Here is a 21,660-nt window from a genome sequence, read left to right as displayed (position 1 = left end):
ACGTGTTGGGGATGATTTTCTTCTGGAACAAAGTTCTCTTAACCTGTTAAAGTTTTATCTTGTCATTGTAAAATCTCATTCTTTCCCTTCTCATTACTGCTTAAAACAACTGAACGAGTTTTTGTTCTGGCATGTTTTGGCATATCCTATCCATCTGGTTTTTCTTCTCTCCCACTTCAAGCAGATATAGGGAACAATGATACAGACACTTTTCAGATTTTGGAGGAATAATTATTTTTCTTTTTCCAGTCATAGGACCGGATCTCAGGGCCTGGATGCTGTCCCTGAGCTCTTCAGCCCAAGGCTAGTGCTCTACCACTTGAGCCACAGTGCCACTTCTGGCTTTTTCTGCTTATGTGGTGCTAAGGATCGAACCCAGGGCCTCATGCATGCAAGGCAAGCACTCTACCACTGAGCCACCTTCCCAGCCTGGAATAATTCTTTTATAAATTGTCACCACAAGTGAGACCAAGAGTGAAGAGATATACTAAAAAAAATAGCTGTCATAGTATTAAAATAAATGATTTTCCCTAAAGCAATTACTTTTAAAAGTTACTTAGGCAATACAATAGGATAAATTAAAATTTTACCATAAAGGTAATTAGATCCAGGAAGACTCTGAAAACATTATTACTTTAAGAATAATGCGACTTTTCTAAAAAAAGAAACCATTTTGTGGTCCGTGAATACACATAATTCTCTATATTGATTGGAGTGTGTTAGAATCTTAAATTCTTGTTAACAGGTATAAATTAGTATTGGAAGAGTTTCCTGTCATGGGGTTGAGGAATATATTTTTGCAATTGAAATGACATAGAAAGGCATATGGGAAATTTTGCTTAGAAAAATATTTTAAGCTTCTACCACATTTTAGCAATTTCTTTACCAATTTATCTATTCAGTCTGAAACTGTTTTTAAATAAATGTGATGCAAACGGATAATTATTAGACCTTTCTGAAAATGTTTTTCTGTTCAGATGACTTTTACTAATGGTGTCAGAAAGTATTGATTCGTGTGTTGAATACTTCATACACATCTATTGACAATACAAGAGAAATGACATTCTCAAAGGGCTTCCAGTTTTAGATGGGAATAGATACTTAAAAAGAATCAACATGCATGTACACACCCACAAAAATCAGATTTAAAAAGCAATTAAAAAGATGCATGTGGCACTTTGTAGAAGAATGATGGTATCAAACTTTTAAGTTTTGTTGACAGAGAATACTTCAATTAATACATAATATAAAGATAAATCCTAGGCAAGAGGACCGACAGGTGTCTCCACCTCTTAGAATCCTTTCTTTTCTTTCACCAGAAGTGAACATAGGCTATTAGATTGTTTAAATGGAAGTAGTAATCTTGACAGGTTAAAGTGGTCACTCTTTTCATACAACCACTCCTTATTTCACAAAGCAGTTATGTAAATCAAATCATTTCACTTTTGAGCTTCAAATGCTTTAATAGATTCCGCATGCACTTGAAAAAAAATAGCACAGTCCTCATGAGGGCCTGCAGAGCCTCAAATGCTCTGGCTTCTATTCTTCTCCTTAGTCTATAACTTGACTCTTGCTTTTTCTTTTACTTTTCCATCACATTGTCTCTGCCATGTCTTAAAGCACCCAAAACTGTTCTTATCTGAAGATATTTTCAGCATAGTTACCTAGGTTAAGAACATTTTTTAATGTGTAAGGGGAGTTTTAAAACAGCTGTTTAATTATTATCTTTCTGGTCTTAGCTCCCAAAGGACCTCCTCAACCAGTTATTTCTCATTTTATTTAAATTGTTTTGTCTTTAAAGAGCTGTGCAGAAGAGTTGCCATTCAGTTTGTTGTTAATCAATTTCCATTCAAAAGGCTGGCATGTTTGCGATCAAATATATTGCAAGGGCATCACTGGAAAATCAAAGGGGGCTGAGTTCATTCAGTTGCAAAAATAAATGAGTACTTATCACCAACAATAGGAAAACTAGTTTTCTTTCAGAAGGAAACAGTGTTTCCTGGAATCCTTAAGTGTTCATGTGACATGTTCATAAGAATGTCATAATGATACAATCATGTTATACATCATGATGTCATTAAGTAAGTATATAGTGCTTCAGACTTCTACATTTAGGGGAAGTAAGGCCAGTAGCACTTCACAGAAAATGTTTATGTTTTACCTAAAATGGATTGCTTTGTGACAAAATATATAGAATTTATTCAAGTAAGAATATAAACTAGACAAAAATCTTTATGTATAATAGAAAAATCAACCAAGAAAGCATAGTACTATTTGGATGCTAGAACACATTCTAACTACCATGATCAGTCATTAAAACTATCTTCATCCATAACATTGAAGTTAAATACTCCAGATAATAATGTATAACTTAGCTTTATCTTGATAATTCCATTTTATGTATATGGTTTAACGGTATATTGATGATATAAAAAGAATTGAAAAGTTGCTTTGCTTCACTATGATGATACTGAGTGAAGATCAAAAGAAATAGTTTCAAGGTGTAAAATGAGGACCATATGGTCCTGGCAAGGACAGCTTTGTTACCCTGTTAGTTGTTAAACTGTCAAGTGGACTTCCAAAAGAGTCTGCATTGTCTCTCCCTGTGAAGTTTAGGACAGAGACTCCTCCTGATGGGGTAACTTATGGAATGCTTTATCTACAGTTCTATCACACTACATTCTGTCTTACTGACCTATAAATATTATACTCAACAAATAAACTATTATAGTCACATTCTGATACTTGGTTGAGATTCTGCTTAATCGTTTTATGCAAATGCAAAAGCTGGATGAAAGATGCTCCTGTATTCTACTATAAGTAGCCTATACATGAATCTTAATACTGGAACTATAAAACTCATAGAAGAAAATATGTAGAAAAAGCATTACAATATTAGTCTTGGTAATAATATTTTGGGGGTATGGCCACAAATAGGTGGGATTCCATCGAACAAAAGAGTTCTGTAGAGTAGAAAAAATGAGAAAGCAATCAATGTAATGGAGAAATATTTACAAAATATGAGTGATGTGCATAATATATATTATTCATACAATTTAAAGGCAAAAAACAAACACCTCCCACAAAATTAACTTGATTATAAACTTGGACCTATATGGATATTTTGCCAAAGGAGACACACAGTTGGCTACCAAATAAATAAAAGTTTGCTTAACATCACTGATCACCAAGAATATGGAAACAAAAACCATGTTCCACCCAGTGTGGGTGACATTATATTATAAAAAAAGAAAAAGATAATAAGAAGTAATGAGGATGTAGATATGGTTGGAGTAATGTGAGTTCATAGATACATTACTGAGAATAAAATGTAGAAACACTATATTACTCAGTGATACCAATGATAAGTGGATATCCAAAAGAAATAAATCAGTAAATAAGGAAAGAGGTAACAGTGTTCCAAAAGAAATGTCCTCATTACCTGACTTATGTAACTGTAACCCCTCTGTATGTCACCTTTACAATAAAAATTAAATTTAAAATTTATAATTAAAAATAGTTTCAAGATATCTCTGTATCTATGCATTCATGGTAGCATTATTCATAATGATCAAAAGATGAAATGACCTGAATATCATCAACATATAAATGGATGAAGAAAATGTGATGTATTTTATCATCATTTCCTTATCACATATTATATCTGATGTATATATGTATATATAGTCAAATTGTGAGAACATTATATAAAGTGAAATAAGCCAGATAGAGACAACTGCTGTATGAACTCGTTTACACACGGAATTAAAAAAAAAATCTAACACAGAAACAGACAGAAGAGCAGCATTTGCTAGTTTTTCCTAATAAAGTGTTGAAAGTTGGAAGCTATTAGAGAAGGATTTTCCTCCCCCCACCTCCCTCTCTCTTCTCTCCTCTCTCCTCTCCCTCTCCTCCTCTCTGCCCTCTTCCCCCTTTCTTCTCCCCTTTCCCTCTCTTTCCTTCTCTATTAAATAGAAGATGTAAAGAAGCTATATGCTCAGATTTCTTACTTCCCAGACTTAATGCTGCATATAGAGACACTTCCAGACAGTGAAAATGGTTTTTAAAAAATCTCAGAATTGTCATGATTATTAACAAGAGGTCTGAGAATCTTTCCCAAAGAACAGAAACCACACATCTCTGGTCCTGAGAAAAGCAACTTCCAAATAACGCAGCTAAAGGAGTGAGGGGAAGAGTCGGGAAAGCATATTGGAGATGGGAACCACATGCATTTCAGAGTGAGTGTGGTATGCAAAGTCCAATGTGTCACCTTGCTGCAGCACTGGTGATGATCTTCAGACTGCCGGGATTCCGGATGAGCTTGTCTAGAATGCTGACAATCTGCTCAAACTTGGGCCTGTTGTTTCTGTCTTTCTGCCAACAGTCCAGCATCAGCTGATACAAGGCAGCTGGGCAGTCCATGGGGGGTGGCAGGCGATAGCCCTCATCCACAGCTTTAATTACCTGTATGAGAAGCAAAGTTTCCAGGGACTTCAGAGAGCAGGCTGGTTTTATTTCTTCATTCACGTTGACATAAAAATTTGTGTTTTAAATTTACCGAGTGTACAGATTTAGTGAAATCACAGTTCAAATGGACCCACAGCATAGTAACCCTCCTGGGTAAAATCCTATGGACTATACAATTTAGTAGCTATTAGTTCATTAGTATTTTTAAAATATTAATATGCATAATAAAATACATATTAATAAGCATTAGAAACATCTGCAAGAATTATAAATATAAAGACTACTATTCCCTCAGTCACTGAGTGTTGTATTTTATCAGCTGGAGTGAGACTTGAGACTTCATGGTCCTCAGGCTATGTTGAAGCTACTAGTCTGGAACCCATCATGGTGATCTTCTGCTATATATACAATATAGGAGGGAAGATGTGTGGGAAAAACTGAGTATGTCTTTCTTAGTAATTTTATCAAAATGGACACAAAATGGACAGCACAGGATAATTTGCACATCCAAATACTCTACCAGCCAAGCACCAGTGGCTCGTGTCTATAATCCTATGTACTTATGAGGCTGAGATCTGAGAATTGTGGTTTATAGCCAGTCCAGGCAGAAAAGTCTGTGAGACTCTTATGTCCAGTTAACTATGAAAAAGCCAGAAGTGGAGCTATGCGCCAACTGGTAGAGGTCTAGCTTTGAGCAAAAAAGTTCAGGTATAACACCCAGGCACTGAGTTCAAGCCCTAGGACTGGCACGAGCGTGTGCGTGTGTGTGTGCGGTTGCGCGGGTGCACGCACACACACACACACACACACACACACACACACCACAAACAGTTGTATAAGCAGTGAATAGAAAAAAATGACTGAAAACATCTTGACTTGCCACTTAGTCTGTATGTGAGAATCATGCTTAATCTTTCTGATGAAAAATAAAGAAAAATTTTCAATCTTGCATTGGCACAACATAAGCTATTTAAACAAAATTATCTAGAAAAAATCATATTGGGATTTAATGAGAAGCCTCCATGATCCTTTTCTCCATTCAGATACTCCAATTTGTATAACTGTATTCAATTTACTAAATATATTATTAGGGAACACATTGTAGAGCATGGTTTGCTTTTGTCTTACTTTTCTTTTGAAGTCTTAAGTTTAAGTAAGGAAAAGTGCTTAAGAACGCCCCTTCAAAGTCAACAAGCAGGAGCCACCTGGCTTCATTATGCTCCACTTCCTTGCTCAGCTTGAGTTTTTAATCTGAACTCATAATTCATAAACTACAGACACAAACTTACATCCTGATTGGACATCTCCCAGTAGGGTCTCTCTCCATAAGACATCACCTCCCAGAGAACAATCCCATAACTCCAGACGTCACTGGCGGATGTGAATTTGCGATAGGCTATTGCTTCTGGTGACGTCCACCGGATTGGGATCTTCCCACCCTTTAAGTATAAGATCATAGAGCAAAAAAATTTAGCAGAGCAGAGAATTATGCCCCATACATAATGTAAATTGAAATCTGCCAACACATTCCTATTATGAAATACAGAGTAGGCTTTTAGTAAACTATCTTGACAATCTTCTATGTCTGTACCAGGCAGGATCATATTTATAACAAAATTTATTTAAAGGAAAGAAACACCTGGAAGAATTTTATATCAGAAAAAAAGTAGAAAATTGCTTAAATATTGGCAGTTTAAATAAATGGAAGCATATTAATCATCAATAATTTGGCCTACTGCTGTTATGATACAATACTAAAAATTACCCTGTATTGGTTTACTAAAGATTTATATAAACCAACACTTTTAAGTTAATATTTTTGCACAACACAAACCATCTCTTGCTACATAAATATTGCTAGGTATTTATAAACTAAATTAATTAAGAATAGAATCATACTTAAAACTACATACTGTGCTAAATTAAACATCCATTTGGAATGTTATCAACACAAGAAAATGAAAATATGTAAGGTGATGAATATTGCAAGTACACTAATTTTCTCATTACACTCTGTATACATGTATTTAAATTTTACACTCTATCCTTTATATAATATATTTATAATTAAGTATTGGTTGAAAATTAAAAAACATTATTATTAGATGTAATAACTACTTTTGCAGTACTTACCATTTAGAAGAAAATAAGATTGCATTATGGAAACTTTAAAAGTACATATTGCATGGAATTTTCTCAGTTCACTAAATAGGTTTAATAAAGATATATGGGAAGGGATGGGAAGAGGAAACAAAGGAGGAGGCAACAATGCTTGATAAAAATGTACTCAATATCTTGCCCGTGTAATTGTACCCCCTCTGTATGGTATTTTCACAATTTAAAAAAAAAGAAAAGAGCACTATTAACCAAAATATATTGTATTCATTGTTAAATGAATATTGTCAAATGAATATAGTTGTGGCAACTCCTTTGTACAACTATTTCAAGATAATAAAAAAAGAAAACAACAACAAAATGAGGTATCAGTTGTTAACCATATAGAAAGTACTACACTTGGGACTTTGGATGAGACAATTATAAATGATATTGTGGCCCTTTTGTTTGGAAACTGTCAGGCAAAGAGGAATGACAATTACTTGCTATGAGCAAATACAGAGAAAAAAGTAAATAGTACATTTCAAACTTTATAGTTCCTATGAATCATTGCAGGATTATTTCTGTTAAAATGGAAATTCTGATTCAGGAGTTCCGATGTGTAAGCAGTGTCTACATTTCTAACAAACTCCAGGTGATACTGACTTTCTAGTCCAGAGACCTTCCTTCCACTGAGTATCACGGAAGCAGTGGTAGCTGAGATGAAGGTTTAGATCCAGTTGTGTTTTTAGGATTTCAGGTATTGCCCTTTGATTGTGACAACAGATTTATATGTGTGGCACTTAATAAAATCCAAACAGAATGCCAGAGTCCCTGGACAAAGTCTCTCTTTATTGAAGCATGAAGGAAGTTAACAGAAGTCTAACCAAGCATATTCAGGGGATAATGTCATGTTTTAAAACCTGTTACAGATATTTTGGCATGTTCTTAGTGGTCCTTTCTACTTTCTTTTACTAAATACAAATAATTGAAATTCTAAAAATATCATTAAAATGAAAAGAAAAGATTTCTCTAATGAAAATAGTGTATCTCTATATAATGAAATAACAGATTTACTTTGCCACATGAAGGTCTCTTTACAGTTACTTAAATATAAAAGTTAAATATTTATCACTCTAGCAAGGTCCCTTAGAGTTAAAACAATTTAGTATGTAATACCAATAGTCTTATGACAGAGAATCCTGTTTGGTTTTATTTCAATCAGGATTGAAATAGAATGTACGAAAGTTTTCCATCTTGAGTACTTTGACATTATTTTCCAGAGAGAACTCTATTTAAATTTTTTAATCAACAAGTTATATGGTAGAAAACAACAACAACAATAATAAATTGTGATTGTTCCTTAAGAAAACAGCTACATTTATGTTTAATATTGGGCAGAAAATCTTTTGCTGAACTGTTCTGGATACAACACTGCTAGTGAAGGAAATTCTGTGGTCCAGAATTCCTAAGGGAAGATTGTACAGCATGTTCTCTACTGCAGACTATGTAGTTATAGATTCAAGCAAATTATTTCCAGAACAATTTTCAATCATAGGCTGTCTATTAATTTTCACCTGTGAAAGTCTTACTAAATGTTTCTTAAAAACGTATGCAAATAAGAAACGTGTAGGCAAATTTATGGTAAATTATTTCATTTAAAATATTTTTGTTTAAAAATTCCACCAGACATATTGTATAACTATCACATCCTACGAAGCACACACACACACACACACACACACACACACACACACACACACACACATTTTATATTGTACCAGATGTTTGAAGCATATGTGTTTTGTAGAATTGTTGCATAGAGCTAATTAATAAATTCATCACCTCACCTTAGTCATCATTTAACAGTGAATATAGGTCAAATAGACTCTAAAAATTTCAATCAGGATGTATTGTCATTAAGCATAGTTACAATGTTGTACAATTGATCTCCTGAAATTTATTCCTCTTATCAAGGTAAAATTATATGTTTAAACCAGCTTCTCCTTATCCACTCCCTTCATATCTGGCCTAGTAAACACCCATTATACTCTCTACTTCCATGAGATCCACTCCTGTTTAAGAAATGTTTATTTCAACTGGTAAATAAATGCATAAACATTATATATATTAATGGAATATTGTGATATTTTGATAACTGTATACATCATATGTTTCAATCAATTCAGACAAATTGTGTTGTTGGCACTATCAAAATCCTTTCTTATTCTTTACCTACTGTTACCTACTCTCACATTATGATAGAACGCTAGAGAGTCATGCTATTATCCAATAGTAATTTAGCATCCATTGATCAGCACTGACACCTCCTTTTGTACACTCTGTTCTTTCCCTCTACTTCTATGAATCAACTTTGTTAGATTCTACCAGAGTGGGATCATTTGATGTTTGTGTTTCTATGTTGGATTCATTTCACTATAGGTTCATTCATATGGTTACAAATGGAGGAATTTCTTCATTTTGGAGCAGTATAGTGTTTGGTTTGTACAAGCCACTTATTCTTCATCTATTCATTACCAATAAACCAACATACACGCCTTCCTACTCATATTCTTTACATATATGGGTTTTTTTTTAGAGCCAGACTTTCTTAGAGAAAGATTATTGACATTTCAGATGAGACTATTCTTGTGATGGGGGCTGTCCTGGACACTGTGAAATGTTTAGAAGCACTCAGGCTTTTCTCATCTGGGTTACATATATTATCCCTCTGACATGATAGCCAATAATGTCTGCAGGCTGGATCAGTTTCCGTAGGGTTACAAGGTCATCCACACTCAAGCATCATTACCATCTTAAGCTCTTTGTGAAATTCTTAAGCAGTAAAATAAGATAATCCAAATGAGTTACTGTAATTTTATATAAACAAAGTGGATATATAAGTATATAGACACACATACACACACTGACTCTTTCCAAGAAGGGTTTCATCCCTGCTCTATGCTTTGACTTTAAAAATAAAGTAGCAAAAGCTAAAGTCTAACACTGGCATTTTGATGGTCTAGCAATGGCATCTCTATTTGTCCTCTTTTTAAAAACTGTTTTCCTTTTTCCTTTCTCTTTTGCTTCCCCAACACCAATTTTATTGGAAAATGGGATAATTTTCTGTTGATAATGAAATTTATTCTTATAAACTGTAGCTTCCTAATCAGACAGAACTGTTAGTAATTCATAATTTTAGTAAAATATGAGAAAATATAATCTCCATATGTAAATTAATAATTGCAGCCTTCATAGAGCAATGTTAGATAAGAGTCTTTGAGGATCCTATTTGGTTTTGTAATATGAGTGAAAGAAGCTGGGACCCATAAATTTTAATTTAGTCATACTTTACCAAAGAGCTTTCTACAGTTAAGTTGAGCATCTACAAGTCTGAAATTATAAAACCAAAATAAATTGAATACACAGGAGTTTGACTCTACAAATTTTCTACAGGAAGGAATGGCATAATTTATCTCTTATACTGTTCCTAAATTTGAACACAAACTTTCCTTTTACTCCCCTACCATACCTCCTCAACTGTTAAATGCATATACATTAAGCTTATGTTAATTTCATTTAGTTTTACAAATTGATTTGCAACTTTTGTTTATTTATTTATTTATTTTGTCAGTCATAGGGCCTGAACTCTGGGCCTGGGTGCTGTCCCTCAGCTCTTCAGCTCAAGGCTAGCACTCTACCACTTGATCCACAGCATCACTTCTGGCTTTTCTTTTTCTGCTTGTCTGGTGCTGAGGAATCTAATCCAGGGCTTCATGCATGCAAGGCAAGGATACTACCACTGAGCCACCTTCCCAGCCCACTTTCCAAACTTATATATATGAAAACTACTTGCCAAACACATCTTTCTAAGAGGCATGCAAACACTCAAATTTGATGAGTTAACATGCTTCATTACTTGGTATGTTTCTTGTGCTACAGTGAACCTATTCAATTGCAAACTTTATTGATGAGCATGGGCTTAGGAACTGATCAAAATTGAAATTTTCCTTGTGGGCCTAATAGCAGATATTGTAGAAGTAAAGTGAGTTATCATAAATACAATGTGAAGATGTTTTTTTTACCAGATTTTTAAGTGAACATTTACTTGGATATTGATGACCTTCACAGATAAGTTCTCGAAATATTTATGTACTTAAGAAATGTTTCCAGATCTTTGAGCAAGCTTAGAGTCACAACATATGGAATATATCTAAAACCTCAATTTCAGAGGGGCCTACAATTCAAGCTCAATAGAATCAGCAGTGTTGTTTGCTCCCTGTGTTTATAATGCCAAACCTAGAGCCAGTTCCTCTCAACATTCATCTGAGTATCAGCTTGTAAATGGGGACACAAGATGATGTTATTTTTTTTCGGGTGAATTCTTATACCTTGTAGGAATCTGGAATCTTGGTTCCTGAAGCTACCTTTTACCCTACTATTTAATTTCACTTAGGTCTTTTAGCTAATTGCTCTTGAACCAAAGGTTATGGGGAATATGGTGTGTAACTGTATGCTTTTATCTGTTTTCACCAGCTCTGTTGTTTTATACACCTTAGTTCTTTCACCTCAACTTTAATTTTATTTTACGTTAAATCCACAAGAATATATCAAAACTACTAATGTATCCAGCGTTAATTATTCTGGGCTTTTAGCCTTGTATTAACTTTGTGCTAATCTGCATAAATAATTGAGTATCCTGTCTGAATTTACTTCTTTTTTTCTTTCTTGTACATTTTTTATTGTAAAAATGCTGTACAGAGGGGTTACAGTTACATGACCAAGGTAATGAGTACATTTCCTATTGAACATTGTTGCCTCCTCCTTTCTTCTCCCCCTACCATCCCTTCCTTCCCACCTCCAAAACTACCTCCACCCACCAAAGTTGTAAAGTTCATTTTCAACATAGTGTTTTGTATGTCTCATTGTTTTACTTCTATAGAACCTTATACAAGATTTACAGCAGATGAATGAACGAAGTTGTGCTAGCAGAAACACTATAATATCACACAGAAATAATCCACAGTTGTTAACTTCAAGCCAGGATTAGTTGAAATTCAAAATTAGATTTTGTTAAGAAACAATCATTTGAGTAGGAATGACATAGTGAACTTGTCCTTGAAAGATCCTACAAATTCACTTGTAAAATATATTTAGATAATTCAAATTAGATATTGGGCTAGAAGCTTGAAATTTTCAGGAGCTTAATTAAAATCATGCCATTAGATTTCCGGTTTTAAGGTTGTTTTTATTGTTGTTGCTGTTGTTTTATTTTTATAGAAAGAGTATGAATGATGAAATGTCTGCATATTAAGATATAACATGGATACATGTCCATTTTTTTTCTTTTCTGATTCTCTGAACATTTCGTTCTGATTTAGGAATTATTTTGTGTATTCTGAGTTCACAACCTACCTGTGAGCTCTGTCAGGTCATACTTAGAATGACAAAAGACTTGAGAGAGTTTATCAGAGTTTATTGAGTATTTAACCTGAAAGAAAATATTGGCCTCTCAGGTTAAGAGTGGAACTATAGAGATAAATCATTTTGCTAAAGGATTTAGTACCTATCTGTTGTCAGGGTCTCAACTTCACTCAGGGCAGAAGACAAGGTGAACGGCAATGCAAGAAGACTCCCAGAGGAAGCATCTGTTCTAATCCCTGATAGTTCAACTAAAGCAGCCACTGAGAAAATAGTTTTAGCAGATGTTGTTTGCTATAGACATCAGGGACGGATAATCCTTTAGGTAGCAAAAGCCCATCTCATGAACTTCGGGGATTTTTTTCCCCACCATTATGTGAAATAATTGGAAATGTGTTGATCACAGGAATATCTTCCCATTTAAATTCATGGAGGCTATGGGAAAATGAACAAATTTTAGTAATTTTTAGTTTACTTCCAGGACCACACAAAACAATATAAAAATGATGTAAATTGATCTGTGATACATAACTTGAATAAAAAATGGATATGGGGATATGCCTAAATATGTGCCTTTTCTTAATTATATTTTGGCAGTCTGTAAGTAGAATTACAAAGGTGTTACCATTCAACAAGTCCCTTTATAAGTACAGTGTATCTTGATCAGTATTACCCATTTCATCATTTCTCTAATGGCTCCCAACCTCACCTATCTCCTACAATACCACATACTCTGAAAATAATAAATATATATCCTAATATGAGCTCTTTTCCAAGTTCTGTGAAATTTTAAGTATTTTTATTTTTACCATAAAGGTGATGCACAGGATTGTTACTGTTTCATAAGTCTGGCAATGAGTACATTTCTTTTTGGACAATGTCACCCCTTCCTTTGCTCTCCCCCAGTTTTCCCTTCCCATTCCCATCCACAAGTTGTATAGTTCACTTTTAACATAGTGTCTAGTGAGTACCACTGCACATCTGTTCACTCTTTTTCCTTCCTTTTCCATGATTCTCCTATACAAACAAACAAAAAACTAGACAAAAAGAAACAAAGAAGGAGGCAAAAAAACTTGATAAGAAATGTACTCATTACCTTGTTCATGTAATTTTAACTCCTCTGTAAGGTTTTTTCACAATTTAAAAAGAAAAGAAAAGAAAAACACTCCTGATTCTATTTCCTGGAGTTCATTTCAATATATATTTTTGTATATGATCAGAGGCACAGAGCCATTGAACTTTTTCCCTCATATATATATATATATATATATATATATATATATATACATACATATAACCTCCTTTGATCTTACTGTGTGTGGATGTATAATTTATTATGTCCAGTGTATTTTAGATCTATCTTCTGCATATGAGAGAAAACATGTGCCATTAGTCTAAATGTTCAATTTTGTGTCATAAGTAAATAAAATCCATATATTTAGAATGATTACAGAAATCACCAAAGTCATCTTGAGCATAAGGAATAAAACAGGATACACTAAGCTCTCACATTTCTAAATATATTACCTAACCTTAGTAATCAAAGCAAGATAGTGTTGGCCTATAACCAGACACAGAACCGGAAACAGACAAGAGTGTGAGAAGTAAGCTAGTATATATACAACCAACTGATTACCAATAAATGTGTTAGGAACATGCATTAGAGAATATAACCTGACTTTAAAATTGGCAATAGATTCACAGATGTTTTTCAAAGGAAAACATACAAAAGGCCAACATTTCTAAAAGAAAGTATTTAATATCATTAATCATCAGAGAAATGCAAATCAAAAACAGTGTGAGATGTTATCTTCTGTGAGTAGGAATTGTGCAATATAAAAATTATAAATATAAAAAGTCACTGTGAGGATGTGGTCAAGGGAAAGCATTTGTACATTTTAGTTGGAATGTAAATTCTTATGGCCTTTAAGAAAAATAATATAGAGGTTCATCCAAACATGTAAATTATTATATGATCTAGTAATTCCTGTAACTGAGTCTGTAGGTAAAGGAAATGAACTCTGTGTGTTAAAGAGCACCAAGAAAGAAAAATAAACCAACATCCAACAACATATGAATAGATACTATGTATGTGTATATATATATATATATATATATATATGTGAAAGCTATTCAGCCATTAAAAAGAATGAAATCATGTCATTTGTGACAAAATGGATGGAAGATCATTAATAAGTGAAATAAACCAAGCCCAGGAAAGAATGCATGCATAATCTCATTCATATTTGTAATCTCAAAAATTGATCTTATAAATGTGTGTATAAAGCTAGTTAACAGAGGCTGAGGAGAGTGGAAAACAGGGAAAATCAGCAGAGTCTGTCTAGTGGGTCCTGAGTTACAGTTAGATAGAACAATTAGTTCTAGTATACTATAGCACAACAGACTGATGGTAGATACTATTTATGTATTATTCTTTTTTGGGGGGGGGTCCGGATGTGGGGCCTGAACTCTGGGCCTGGGTGCTGTCCCTCAGCAATTCAGCTCAAGGCTAGCGCTCTACCACTTGAGCCACAGTGCCACTTCCAGCTTTTTTTCTTTTTGCTTATGTGGTGCTGGGAAATCAAACCCAGGGCCTCATGCATGCAAGGCAAGCGGTCTACCACTGAGCCACCTTCCCAGCCCTGTATTATTCTTTTAAAAGATCTACATGTCTAGGATAATCTTAGCATATGAGCAGAATAGCTCAATAGCTCTGTACATATGACCACACAAGATGATGCTAAGTGAAATGAACTAGAAGTGAAATGGAAACAAGAGGTTTTCCTTTGTTGTTGTTGTTTTTAATGTACTACGTGATTTCTTTTTTCTTTTGTATTTTTCTCCCTGTGGTTTATCTCCTGTTGTCACTGTATTTGACTTTGGTACCCTGGGTTTTGTATTTTATTTAAATTAGGGAAAGGAAGGGGAACAAAAAATGATGAGACAAAGGACAAGGGGGAACCAATGCAACAGTGGTACTCACAAGACAATTTGTTGGAAATGATCTGTATAACTTGGTGGGGAGAGGGAGAAAAATGAGGGAGGGGGTAACAAGTTCAACAAGAAATGTACTCACTACCTTACTTATGTAACTGTAATCCCTCTGTACATCACCTTGACAATAAAATTGAAATTTCAATTAAAAACAGACATGTACTTATTACCTGACAGATAACTGTAACCCCTCTGTACATCTCATTTACAATAAAATTTAAGTTAAAATATAAAAAGAAGAGCTATCTGAAATGACTTTGAAAGTTTTTTTCAAAAGGAAATAGCAATGTATAAGGAGGTATATATCATTGCTTGATTTAAAATAAAAATATACATGCATTGAAAAATCACATGATATCCACAAAAAGAGCTCAACTTTTAGGCTTTTATAGGTAAGTTATAGTTTATAAAAATTAATCTAAAATGAATTCTGAACTTTTATCACTTTGAAAATAATTTTACAAAGAAGGAATATTATAAATACATTACAAAGCTGTAATCTACTTAGCAGGAATATTGTATATTTGTAACAAAATAATGGAAATAACAAATTATCTTAATATTTTGTTATAAACAACAAAACTTGAGGTAATACTGCCAGGGTTAATATGGGCAATTGAGGAACAAGGGAAAAATGAAATATTAGCTCCAAAGCTGAAGGACATTCTCTTATGAAGCCACTGAGACACTTCTGAGACATTTGAGGCCATCAGAGATCATGGAAATGCTCTCTTTAATGTCTCTATTTAGAGAATTACTGCTTGAAAAAATGTGGCAATTCCATAGTGAAGGTTCGTAAATCAAAGTGGGAAAAGTGAGGGAGTGAGCTTGAACCATAACATAGAGAATTAAGGTTTTAAAAGGGTGACGGAAAAGAAACAATTCCAAGTCTCAGTCATTGCAAACATCAGTGGACTAGACTGCTGGAGGTGATTGTTTACTCAGGACAGAGGAGTTTGGGGCAAAGGGAAGTCTTGAGGCCCCATGGAAAGATCTTCAAGGAAGGTGTTATCACATGTTTGAAAGCATACAACATTCACAAATGGGATGGGAATAACAATAGAACATAATTTTATCTGAGTTTCTAGGGTTACTAACTCTAGAGATTTATGTAGCAAAGAATGTTGTTTAGTATTCCCCAAATGTGTATTCAGGGTTATTCACTAACACAACTATTTTGTTTTATAAAAAAAAAGCCTTCTGATATCAGAGTAATGATTTTATTTAATACAAATTACTTAGATTTTTTTTAACCTTCAATATCTACACTACTTTGCTGGCTAAGTGTCCTAAGATGTTCTTTGAACATCGTTATGAAATTTCTCTCCTCACTCACTGCCATAATCCTAACTACTCATCCTTGCTAGACCTTCATGTGTGTATGTGTGTACATATATATATATATATGTTTTTTGTTGTTGTTTTTTGTGTGTTTTATTTATTTATTCATTTATTTATTTTAGTTGGTCATGGGGCTTGAATTCTGGGTTTGGGCACTGTCCCTCAGCTCTTCAGTTCAAGGCTAGCACTCTACCACTTGAGCCACAGTGTCACTTCCAATTTTCTGGTGGTTATTGGAGATAAGAGTCCTGCCCAGACTGGGTCTGAACCGTAATCCTCAGATCTTAGCCTCCCAAGTAGAAGTTAGTCACTGATGCCCAGCTTTCACTTATTTTTTTTATGATCTGATTTCTTGCATTAGAGTAGAAATTCAGATGGTCAAAGCTTTGTTTTACTCACATATAGACTCCTAGACTGTGACAGAGACTGGTATAATGTAATAGATACTCACATATTTGACAAATGAATGCAAGAAGGAAAGAGAAAATGGAGGGGTGGGGGGAAGAAAGGAAGGGAGTGAGGGAAGGAGAGAGGAAAGAAAGGGAAATAAAGAAAGGATGGAAGGAAGTGAGGGAAGAAGAGAGGGAGGGAAGGAATCATGTAAAGAAAAAATAAGGACTCAGTATATTAAATATTATTTGGTTTTGATTGAATGTTTAAAATATTCTTAGTATTTAAGTCTAAAATTAGTTGTGTTATATTTTATGAAATGTGTAAGTAACATGTAATACTTAACAGGCAGTATTTTCACATAGTGAAATTTCAGTATACATAGTTTTACACCTCCAAAATTATTCAGAGAAAATACTCATTCATGCTATTATTTATAATCTTTCAAGATTACTCACTTAGCTTGATCACTTTCTCATCTTTTTTAATTCTTAAAGTTATGTAAGACCATTGTACTTTAATATTTCTGACATTAATTTGGCAGAAGAAAATAAGATGGGAAAATTCATTTTCTTTCTGACAAAGAGAATTCTGTCAACAATATAGATTCGAGTTGACATTCCTGTAATTCTAGATATAGGAAGGTAAAAGCAGGACTGAGTCCAGGTGGTCCCTGAGCAATACATCGACATCTAGATTCCATCTTGAAAAATAACCAAATTAGAAACTGCAGGAGCATGGCTCAATGATAGAGCACCTGCATAACAAACATGAGGTCTTAAGCTCAAGTCCCATTGCTGCCAAACAACAAAACAGGCCTTGCTGGTTGTCATTCAGTATACAACTTCAGAATAGAAAAAAAAAAAGAAAAGACTTAATAATGGGGGACATAACCAAAAGCTATTGGCTTCCTCAAATTTGCCAAGCAATTTATATAGGATAATTATATTGATAGAATATAAAATCAAAATCAACACTGTCTAATTTGATCCGACATGAAACAGTAAGCCAAGATGCTAGAATTGTGGATTCCATTTCAACATGATCCTATAATGTTCATATGCATTGATGTATGCATGCAAGCCTGTAAACAAAAATGTTCAAGTAGGGCTGGGAAGATGGCTCAGGGGTAGAGTGCTTGCCTTGCATGCATGAGGCCCTGGGTTTGATTCCTCAGCACCACATAAACAAAAAGCAAAAAGCCAGAAGTGGCGCTGTGGCTCAAGTGGTAGAGTGTTAGCCTTGAGCTGAAGAGCTGAGGGACAGTGCCCAGGCCCAGAGTTTAGGCCCCATAACCAGACCTCCCCCAGAAAAAGTGTTCAAGTATTTGCAACAAAATTCATAGAAAGAAAAATGGAAAACTCATTCTGTGGCAAATTATTCTTACATGGTTAGAATGAAGTAAATAAATGCTCCAGGACAAATAAAACAAAATGTCATCATTATGCATTGAATGCATATGCTGTGAAACCCAAGAGTTAGAATTCAATTTTTTGTATGTTTTTTTATTGTAAAAATACTGAACAGAGGGGTTACAGTTACATGAACAATGCAATGAGTACATTTCTTATTGAGCATTGTTGCTTCCTCCTTTGTTTTTAGGGAAGGTGGCTCAGTGGTAGAGTGCTTGCCTTGAATGCATGAGGCCCTGGGTTCGATTCCTCAGCACCACATAAGCATAATTCAATTTTTGTTTGCTTTTTCAATAACAGAAAATGATTTGGTGATTTAAATCTGTAAGGCTAAATGCTCCAATCTTATCCATTAGCAATGTAATCTGGGACCACTCATAATGGTTTGTAGCCTTTATAGTACAGCTGCAGTCCTGCTCTGTGGCCTTTCCTTTAAATTGTATTATATCCTATCACATCACTGTAGACTATCCCATAATTTAGATTTATATCATTGATTAACGACTGAAATATTTATTTAGCTTTTAAGATTCTCTCCCTTATAAAGCACCTGTTAAGAGTGGTTTTCAAAATGTCATCCAAGAATCAGAGGGTCCACAAGAGCATTTCAGGGAGTGTTTGAGTTGTAAACTATTTTCATAATAATACTAAAACTTTACAGTCTTTTCACTCTCAACATCCCAGGAGTACGCAGTGGAATTTCACAGAAGTTGCAGGATGCATATAATGTTGTGTAAAATCTCAACATCTGGGATTTCTCCATAAGTCAGTAGTGAGAAATGGTGAGAAATAACGACAAAGTGAGTACTTTTAAAAATCTGATTCCTTCTATAATATCCTTATGGAAAACACACACACACACACACACACACACACACACACACACACACACATTCACACGCATACATTCACATACGTTTCTTAGGACTATTTAGGCTGACTGTTCCTTATCAATCACACCATTTAGAACATAATGAACAAAAGTTATATCCTTAAGACATCTTGAAAGAAGTCTGGGGTCCGATGCTGGTACATCATGTTTGTGATCTTAGCTTCTCCAGGGGCTGCAATGTCAGAATTGGATTTTGAAGCCAGCTTGAGAGATTCTGTCTCCAATTAACCAGCAAAAAGCCAGAAGTAGAGGTATGACTCAAGTGGTGCAGAGTCAACTTTGAGGAAAAAGCCAAGTGAGAGCCAAAGACCCAGAGTTCAAGATATAGTATGGGAACAAAAATAAAACAAAATAACCAAAAACAAAAAACAAACAAAAAAAAAACAAATAAAGAAGTAGTTTTGTAAGATAATAAATTATTTTAAGTTTTGAAGTAACTTATTTTTTTCAGCTTCTCAAATAACCTGTCCAGGTTTACATTTTTAAATTTTCTTTAATTGTGAAAATACCATACAGAGGGGTTACAATTACATGAGCAAGGTAATGAGTACATTTCTTATCAAGAATTGTTGCCTCCTCCTTTGTTTCCCCTTCCCATCCCTTCCCATCTCCTCCTCCCCCACCCCTGCAGCAAAGTTGTAAAGTTCGTTTTTCAACATAAGATCTTGTACATCTCATTGTTGCAATGGGTCAACCTATATCCCTATTTAAACAGTTTGTTTTTTCCTTCTCCTCCACAAATTATGCCAACATCAAATACAGTGAAAACAGGGGTTATACCGTGGGGGAGGGACTTACAAAGCAACAAAGAAATCATCTTACAAATATGTTAGGAACAATAACAAGCAAGAAAAAACCATTTGAGTCCTTATCTTGGGGTTCATTTTGCCTAACATCAACTTATCTGACCGTTTCTGCTTGTCTCAGACATGTACTAGTTATTGCAAATAAGGGAAACCATGGGACCTATGTTTCTTTGGGCCTGGCTTACTTCACTTAATATAATTATTCCCAAGTCTTTCCAGGTTTAGATTTTTAACTGTATAAGTAGTTCATATAATGTCATATCCTCTCCTAATTCCACCTGCCACTCACAGAAGTATTTTAAAGATAGGATTAAGCCACTCATCCTAGCTACTCAAGAGGCTGAAATGGGAGAATCACAGTTTGAAACCAGCCTGGGCAGGAAAAGTCTGAGAGACCCTTATCTCTAAGTGACCTATAAAAAAAAAACAGAAATGGAGCTATGACTCAAAAGGTAAAGTGCTAGCCTTGAGCAGAGACAGTGCATATGCTTGAAATTCAAGCAATTGTGCTATCCTTGAGCAAAGAGCTCAGAGACAGTGCATAGGCATGGAATTCAAGCAATTGGACTGGCATAAAAAAATGGGCACAGTAGGCCCTTCTATGTCAATGATATTCAAATACAGCCAACATGATTGCCATAGTGCCACTATTTTCTAGTTAAATTGCAAAGGAGAACCTGGGAATGGTTTGATGCACTGAAATATTGAATGTCAATATCTGAATTGTAGGAATTCTAGACACCAGGTAAAAATATTTCATGTGTTACTTTGACAATGTAACTAATATAGACAAACCATAAAAAGTTTATTCAAAAATAATACCTCTTTGTAGTTTTCAATGGTAAACTTATATATATATATATATATATATATGTATATATATATGACATAGCCACAATATACAAACCAAAATAATATGATAGGTATATAAACTAAATGAGTAAGACCACTTTGGGTTAGATAAATACACAAACTTAATATGTATTTAATATATAGTAAGCATGAATATAAACATATATAAAACAATTATGATCCTATATTTATGAGCACATCATAAAGATAATTTAATGATAATCAAATCTATTTCCAAAATGCTATATTTTGAGATAATTTGATAAATGCTATCAGTCACAATCTGCTTGAAAGCTAGTTTGAAAAGGAGGAATTCCTAGAATATTTTTGCAATAAGGATACCTATAAATACAAATCCATAATATAACAACTTAGAATGGCAACTCAGGTCTCTTGGGTTTACTCAAAAATCAAAACAGCAATAAAATGCTTTATAACCTCATTTTTGAAGTAAATTTTAAAATTTCTGTACTAAACAAGGCTTATTATATTTGAATAAGTCAATGATGCCCAAATTACTCTAGCAATGCTTCACAGAAAGAATCCAGGGCCTCCTCAGATGATATGAAAGAGTTCCAAAAGAATATAAGAATGAACATGCATGAACTAAAAAAGAATTATATGAATGAATCCATTTGATTACTGTGAAGTTTTAAGAATCTTCTGAGAGTGATATATCCATGAAAAGGGCCTACTGTGTTTTTCTTTCAGAAATGTGAAGGATTATGAAAATAGCAAAATTTTATTTACACAATCCAGAGAAATAACCGCTAAGACCCTGTTTCCTAAAAGTCATAGCGAGTATAAATGGAACTTTGAAAGTAAACTCAATATATATTTCAGGGAGAACTTGATCTAGATTTCAATGAGTCTCATGGGATCCTACTGAGCTTTTCTTTGATTATCATAGACATCAAGATTAGTATTGGGAATAAGTCTGGTCATACTTAATAATTGGGTGCAGCCAAAGAAACATAGGTCTCATGGTTTC

The 21,660-nt window shown here is 34.2% G+C and overlaps 1 protein-coding gene across 3 annotated transcripts in view; it reads right to left on the bottom strand.

Annotated features, from left to right (window-relative positions):
- Positions 1 to 21,660, bottom strand: part of Epha3 (EPH receptor A3) — a 313,122-nt gene that overhangs the window by 15,777 nt on the left and 275,685 nt on the right. For all 3 annotated transcript variants that reach the window (XM_013024101.1, XM_013024103.1, XM_013024102.1), the window contains exons 14-15: positions 5,757 to 5,906; positions 4,271 to 4,464 (exon numbers count right to left, since the gene is read on the bottom strand). In XM_013024101.1, the coding sequence (XP_012879555.1) occupies positions 4,271 to 4,464; positions 5,757 to 5,906 (344 nt within the window). The remainder of the gene's footprint in view (positions 1 to 4,270; positions 4,465 to 5,756; positions 5,907 to 21,660) is intronic.

The sequence above is a fragment of the Dipodomys ordii genome, unplaced genomic scaffold (genome assembly GCF_000151885.1).
Source record: "Dipodomys ordii isolate 6190 unplaced genomic scaffold, Dord_2.0 Scaffold73, whole genome shotgun sequence".
NCBI lineage: Eukaryota > Metazoa > Chordata > Mammalia > Rodentia > Heteromyidae > Dipodomys > Dipodomys ordii.
This window is presented reverse-complemented; position numbering and strand designations above follow the sequence as displayed.